General features: G+C 53.0%; 1 protein-coding gene across 1 annotated transcript in view; it reads right to left on the bottom strand.

Annotated features, from left to right (window-relative positions):
- ADAMTS16 (ADAM metallopeptidase with thrombospondin type 1 motif 16) overlaps positions 1-7,643 on the bottom strand; it is a gene marked incomplete at its 3' end in the record, with an annotated part of 116,784 nt that overhangs the window by 89,612 nt on the left and 19,529 nt on the right. Inside the window, exon 3 of the mRNA XM_011374991.1 lies at positions 302-584. Within this exon, the coding sequence (XP_011373293.1) occupies positions 302-584 (283 nt within the window). The remainder of the gene's footprint in view (positions 1-301; positions 585-7,643) is intronic.

Below are 7,643 nucleotides of genomic sequence, written 5' to 3'. Positions count from 1 at the left end.
TCGAAAATATAGAATTACTGCGTAGACATGCCGGAGCGCCTTTGAAGATGGGCGGTGTGTCATTTAATCTGTTCAGGGAACAGATCTTTAAAAAAACGAAAACATCGACCATAATCTGTCCATCCATCACGGAGTTTTATACTGAACATACAGACAATGGGCATTCCTTGAAATCATCACTTGAATTCAGCCAGGCCAGTCAATCAATGTCACCTTCGGGGTGACATTGTAAGAGAAATATCCATCGGCTTACGTAAACGTCAGAATCGTCAAAGACACAAAGAGACGTGCCCTTACGTACATTTTTTGCGTCTTCCACAGAAATGCTGCTTCTGCGGGCGCCTGGGGTTCCAGCCGCCGTGCGGGTGTCGTTTCTCGTGGTAGAAAACGTGGCTCTTCTCCAGCTCTCGCTGCCTCTGGACCATCACCGCCTGGCGTCCCGCCGGGGCCCGCGGTTCTGCGGACCTCTTGTACAGGATGTGAGAGGGACGGCCGCCCCCGGCAGAGTCGCCCAGCTCCTCTGCTAGGTGTGAAGGCAGTGGCTTTAAGAAGTAATCCGCCTCTTGCGTTCGTATCATACCCGACTGCAAAAACGGGAGGGAGGAAGCAAACACAGTTACATTTCCGACTGGAGGCGCGGCCAGCAGTGCAAGCGTTACTCGCTCGTGTCTGTTGGCGAGCACGCCGCGTCCTCCGGTGAGAGTGCACGTTCAAGCGTTCGCACGCCCGGGGAGAGAGTGACACACGGGAAAGGCCGAGTCTGCGCTCGTGCCGTCTGCGCCCTTTCGGGAAGGCGTGTCGGGATGGCCCACGCCTCGACTCCAGCGACAGAGAGAGAGAGAACACACGACATACCAACGGCGGTTAACTTAGACCGAAGAATGGGGCGGAAGGCACACACCTGTACCACCTGTTGCAGGTGCGCCTGCGACTCGGAACCCCGGCGTGAGCCTCGCCATGGTCTGAGTCTCGCTTGGTCGGGACGCAGCGTGCATCCGTGTCCCCCTAGAGGAGCTACGCGTCGGGCTGGGCTGTCCGGCGTGAGCTGGTCCTTGTGCGCTGCACGCCGGCGGGCACAAAGAAGCCCTTCCCAGGTCTTGGGAAAGGGCAGACACAAGTCGTGGGAACAGCAAGGTTGGGGCTGGGGGATTTAAAAGGGGAGGCCAGGCTTGCTGTACATGCAGAGATTCAGCACCGTCCCGGTGTTCCCACGGGGCGGGAGAGAGGGACCTGGTAAATGATCTAGGGAGCCAGCAGCAGCACCGTGGGGGGCAGGCCTCTGGCACCATGGAGGGGGCCTCCAGGGCCCACATTCCAGCCCCAGCGGACAGGGAAACAGTTGGGGGTTTCGCTCTGGGTCATGTGGAGGCGGTGGCCTCTCGCTCCAGGCCCCACGCAAGTGGCCTGGGAAGCTTTCTGGCCTGGCCTCCGAGAACTCTAGCGGCTGAAGGAGAACACGGCAGCTCTCTGAAGTTTGCGGTCGTAGGAAGGAGCGGAAAGCGCGGGGCTGAACCGACGGCTGCGGCCGGCTGTGTTTCATTCGTCCTCTTTGCACTTAATCCGGCCCAGGGGTCACGTGATCCGCCATCGCTGTGTCCGGCCCAGTGAAATAACACGACGCCAAGCCCTTCCACACTATTCTGAGTAGTTCGAGTGTTAAACAAAATCATTTTTTCTTTACAAAACTTTTTCTGACACACAAACAATTCCGTGCTTAGCAGACCACAGGCCTGGGTTCTCTAGCACCTGCTACTCAGCACGCACCCCAGCGCTTATCAGCCAGTTCTGGGCCATCATCTGTGTGACCCTGGACAATACGCTCAGCCTCTCTGTGCTGATTTGTCATCTGGGCAGGGGACAGAAGGACAGCCACTTGCCACGAGTCACCATAACGTATTGTAAGCGCATGACTTACAGTAAACATGCAAAGGAGATCATGCCGAATTAACAAAGCAATGGGTGCGAAGCATCAGACGCCCCCCTAATAATCCAGGGGACTGGGGGCTTTCTCGGATGCGATCCCTCCGAAGCCCAGTGTCGATGCACCCGAGACCACGGTCGCCCCAAACGCGTCTTTGCTTCTGGCCTGATGCCTTCCCTTTTACACTCTTCCTGGCTTTCTCGCCTGAAGCACCTGTGCTCGGTGACAGCTGTTTCTCAGGTTCAAAGCTACATTCTGGGTGGCTGGGGTCGAGAGGACCAGATCCTCAGGCCAGAGCGACCCGTCTTAGCTGGTGGATTTATAAATTTTTATTAAGTAGTTAAACATTGTACTCGTTTAATGTATAATTTAGTCTGAGTTACGATATCATATCATATTTAAGTCATCCCCAAATCCATTAAACACATAGAACTTAGCAACTTATAAGTCCTATTTGGACATCCCTTGATAATCAATAGATAATGACAAATAGCAAAAATAAGTCACTCCATTATCTTGCTGTATGAGTTTGCAAATTTATTTAAAAGGTAGGGCAAATCACGGAAGTTTAATGTTTTCTTCTGATCAAGGTTTTGCTGTGCTGAATCAAGAACATTTATTTGGAAACTCATAAAATGTCTAGCGTCCACCTGCCCACAGTAAACACTAGGATGTCAGTCGAGTGGATTATTAATTGGGCTTCAGCAAAGACTAGTATTCCCCAGGCTTCACACAGAAGCTCTCCCAGGGCCTGCATCTCGTGGCTCGTTCTGTAAATCATTTTACACTGGGAAGCCCACCAGACACTCGTGGTGCGTTTAGAAGGAAGTGGAGAATACTGTTTCCGAGCAAAGTAAGTAAAGAAAATGTTGAATATTGAAAGTAGGGTGTTTACTGCATTACGTGTGTCATTATTCAAATGAAAAGTTGGTAGGTTTCTATTAACGTATATGTATTTATAGAAACTGTCTACGAAAGTTGCACGAATCAAAAAATAAAATGGAAATTAGGAAGGAACTGATAAATGCCCAACCATGGAGACTGTTTGTCCCGCGATGTAACAGATCCCCACTGAACCGGTTCCAAGCTTGTCTCAGGTGACACCATGAGCTCTTTTCAAGACAGCTGGCTGTCAGTCAACGCCGTGAAAACCTGATCAGGCTCATTTAGAGAAATAGGCCTTTCGATTCCCTTTTAATTCCGTTTTATACTCTTCTCCTTTGCCTTTTCTCCAAAAGTGTGATTGGTTTTGGGAATATTCTACTCATTCTAGTCTTGTTAGTGATGTCTCATCAACATGAGATGATTTCAATGCTTATGGAACTGTCGTAACCTGCTTTTTAGTTCCTTATGGCCTCAGGGTCGACTATGAACCTGATCTGTGGACAGCCCATCGCTTGCTAAGTGCCCGAGATCTTGATGTGAGTCTTGATGCATGATCATTCGTGAGGCTTCGAAAATCAAAATCAGCCAAAGTGTCTAAGAAGCTTAACCAACCAAAAGGTCCCCCTTCCCCAGAGGCTGCATCTGATTCCTGTTACTCCCATCTCTGGGTGCTTGGCTTGGGCGCTGGGCTTCCTCAACCCTCCTGTCTTCAAGGACAGTTGGGGATGATGTGCTGGTCTCAGCAATCACCCATCATCCCAATCCAAAATCAGTCAGGGCTTCAATGTTCAGTCATTTGCTCAGGTCTAAACCTGGTCCCAGGTCACATTGCTGTTGCTCGTTGAGTTTCAAAAGGCTAACGTTTTGACACCTGACCCATTGAAAAGGTTTCTCATCCAAGTTAAACACTGCATCTTATTCATTATGATGTCATTCACGTCATCGTCACCTGTCAAAGAGGACCGTGTCCAGGCTTCTCACATACTTGGTTCTGCCTCAGGGCTATGAGGTCAGATCTGTCACACCTGAGCGCTTGCTGTTGCCACCTGGCGGGGGTGGGGTGGGCGGGTGGAGTACAGGAAAGGCAGGGGGGGCTGGAGGCAAGGGAAGCAGGATTGTGAAAGGGTCCGCATGAGGTTGGCTGGGGAGTTGACACCCAAGGGGGTGTCTTCCAAGGAGCTGGCTTTTTCTGGGCCTTTTTCCATGTGCATGACTTAGACTCATCCTCTTTGTTAAATGCTGCCTGGATCTTGTGCCCTGGGCAGACCGGGCCAGCGTAGCGACGAGCGGAGAAGAATAAGCCCGACGTGGGCGAAGCGCCAGTGCTGGGCCCACGTCACGATCGGCCACGCTCGGAGCAGAGCCACGATGTAGAGACTAGCAGCTGCCTGTTTGTAGGGAAGGAGAGCGCGGCTGGAACACCCACACGTCCATCGGCTGCTGAGTGGCACCTAAACGTGGCACCTGCTCACGATGGAACGCCAATCCGCAGCGACGGCCGTGCTCACGACGCGCTCGTGAACGTGCCTCGATGCAGAGCGCCACGACGAGCGAAAGACGCCGGAAGCAGAGGCCTCGCGTCGCACGGTTTCGACTCTACCGAACGCCCCGAAAGGGCGAAGCCGCAGAGGCCGGAAGCGGAGCGTGGTCTCGGGCCGGGGCGGGGAGCAGCGGGGCTGCCGCTGGGAGGCGGGGCGGTGGCGACGGTCTGAACACGGATCGTGGGATGGCCACACAACCGGACACTTACTAAAACGTCACTGGATCGTGCGCTGAAATTGGTGAGCTTCGCTACGTAAATCACAGGTCAGTGAAGCATTAAGAGGTGAAGCAGAGGCTCCGGGGACAAGAACACGCAGCCAGGACGCGGCCAGGTCGCCAGGCTTCCTGCGCCCGCCCCCTCCGCACCGCGATGCCTCCTGGGACGCAGTCACTGGGAGACGCGCCCTTGGAAACCACGGCCCGACGAACATCGCGGCATCGAGTCCAAGGCCAGCCGAAGGTCGAGAGAGCACAGAGGTGAATGACAAGGCCAGCTGGGCGTTGTTTACAGAGTCTGCCGCCCTCCGAATACCCAGCCAGGATTCTCAAAACCTCCTCTCCTGAGAACCGTCTGCGCAGCTCAGAGGTCCGTCCCCTCCCCCCGCTCCCCCAGGTGACCTGACTCAGCAGGTCTGGGGGGGGGGGGGGGGGGGAGTGGTTTTGTGACAAGGTGTTGCTTTAATAAGTTTCACAAAGGCAGGGCCGAGGCACACTACGGCGTGTGTCCCTGAAGACCACGGGCCTCACTCCCTGCGTCCTCTCGCTTCCCGGCCCTGCGCCCAGGACGCAGGACAGACACGGCCCGCTGGTTTGTCAACATCTAGCGCACCTCGCCTGGACTTGCGAGGACGCCATTAGACTTGGCATAAAGCCTGTTATAATTAGGTTTCCTTATTTTCGAACAGTGGAATGGTGACTTTAGACACTAATATTTTCTGATGGTAAATGAATAAATATCAAAACTATGCAAAGTACAACTCTCCATTAAGTTTGCTGGACCAGACCGAAAATTGGGCCCAATATTGGCTTTTCTAGCATAGGGTCTGAAAATGGTCGTTTATACCGACCTTGTGTGGGCTACATATGACCTTCTAGGCAGTTCTTTTAAACACCGTTACCCCGGATACCAGATCTGAGCACTCACCAATCCCAGCGCAGGTTACATATGACAGGTAAACGCTCGTGTGCTTGTCAGAGACCCGAGGGGACTGTGAAGGTGTCACCTGTCCAGTTTCCAGGCTGCCAGCTCACACTGCGTAACCGGTACACGGCGTGGCACATTCACAGTGGTTCTTTTCAGGATGCCTTCCGAACGAGCGTTTGCCAAGAATCTATGAGGCAAACACCATCTTCTCCGTATGGCACAATTAGTCCATGAGAATCAAGGAGGTTCCAAACCATGGCATCACGAGGGGACAGCTCACTCCAGAAAACGTGGGCAGGGCCATCGCTTCCAGAGGAACAGAAAATGAAGCAAACCAAGAAAACGAAACCGCAATACGTAAGCAGGTCTGTTCCGCTGCGTGACTCACGGCTAGTTTCTCTGAGCCACCACGTGGCAGTCAGCTGCCACCTTTGCACCCAGTGAGGAAATGACTCCGTCGCCCCGGGGCTCAGGGACAGCAGCTCCTGATAAGCTCGGGCTCGGCTTCGACCTCCTCTCCTGTGACCCTGAGTGGCAAACAGCCAGGGGACCCATGCCCATGCACTGTCCCGTGCTGACTGCTGCACTGCTAACTGTCCCCTGTGTGGCTTCTAATTTCAGTTCTCTCAACCAGCACATATCCCAAAGGGTGGAGGGCGGATGCCGACCCAATTTCTCCCGTCTGCGCTCGGTAAGTGTCTGTCGACTTTGCTTCTGGTCCTGTCGGAGCCAGCACCTTCTGTAAGAGCTCGGCGGAGGGTCTAGGGACCCACGGTTCAGTCTGCCCGGCACACGCTGCGGGATTTTTGGTACATTTTTTAGGACAGGTTTATCCTCAGAGTTTCTCAAACAGACTGTCTCTAACTCTTCCCTTGGGACAAGGAAACGAAACCTCAGGTGGAGGGAGGGGATCCCCAACTGCCTTAAACACTGCGTTATCCAGTGACCCCGTGACGGCTGTCAGCCCATCGGCCCCTGGCATTTTCATACACACAAACGGTGACCGCAGAAGCCTGAGCCTTGGCCCCCAAGGAACCCGCTCTGCTGCAGGTTGCAGCCGGCACGCTGGAGCCCGTGGCCACGTCCCATGCGGGCACTGAAATCCCACATCGAGCTCTGCAGAAACGTAAGATATTCCTCAAGTGTTCTGAGTAACGTGCAGGTAAGAGCCTGAAACTCCGCAGGTGGCCAACGGACAAGAACTCAATTTCCCTGGTCAGATCAAAGACCTGGTATTTACAGCGACGTTATTCATGTTCGGCTACCTCTCCCCATAAACCCAGCAGATGGAAAAGATTCTGCAGGGGAGTGTTTCGAAATCCGTGTGTGTGAGTAGTTGTGAGTGTGCGTGTGTAGTTCATCGGCACGAACGATTCCTGACCAATTATACATTTTCTTCACGAAGGAAATAAAAAAGTACCCAGCACTCCCCGAGGTCTGCCTGCTGCCGACTCTCTACGTGCCTTCGGACTCAGCCACACGACGGAAAAACGATGCTGTTAGAAACATTGCTGACAAGTCCGCAAGAAAGGCACAGCGTCCGCTGCTGAGGACTGGGCTGAATGAGGGGACCCGGCCAGTATTTGATTGGGAATTTCTGTGGCCTTGATTAGTTTTGGATAAAAAAATGCTTTAAATAGATGCTGTGTGTCTGTCTGTCTTTCTGGCCTTTTATCATTCAATTATGTAATCATGTGAGCTGATACCCTCTAGAGCTATAAACATAGAGCTATAAAAGCTCCCCCACCCCCAATTTTCTGGAGAATTTCTTGGCTTTCCGAGTGAAGTTGCACAGAATTATTGCACAGTTGTCCCATCAAAGCGACAAAAGCAAAGCTTTTGCACATCTGAGCTCCTCTTCCGCTGACAAGATCCGACGTTGCCCGACCAGTCGACGTGACTCCACGGGTACGGACGGAGGACGCAGCTGCCAGGACCCGTGGTGCTGCGTGGAAGATGCGTCGCATTCTGAGATCCAGCGGATGTGGCCGGGAATCTGGGCTTGGTCCGTTTGTTAGACAGGAGCTTCTGGCAGCTAACCGAATCTCTTATCCTCATTCCTCTTACCCAAAATGGGAACGGAAACTCTTCTTGTGTCGTTAATAGAATAAAATGCAATAGTAAAGCACACGGCAAATCTGCTTGCAAGAG

The sequence above is a fragment of the Pteropus vampyrus genome, unplaced genomic scaffold (genome assembly GCF_000151845.1).
Source record: "Pteropus vampyrus isolate Shadow unplaced genomic scaffold, Pvam_2.0 Scaffold258, whole genome shotgun sequence".
Lineage (NCBI taxonomy): Eukaryota > Metazoa > Chordata > Mammalia > Chiroptera > Pteropodidae > Pteropus > Pteropus vampyrus.
The sequence above is the reverse complement of the archived record's forward strand: the minus strand, read 5'-3'. Positions and strand labels throughout refer to the sequence as shown.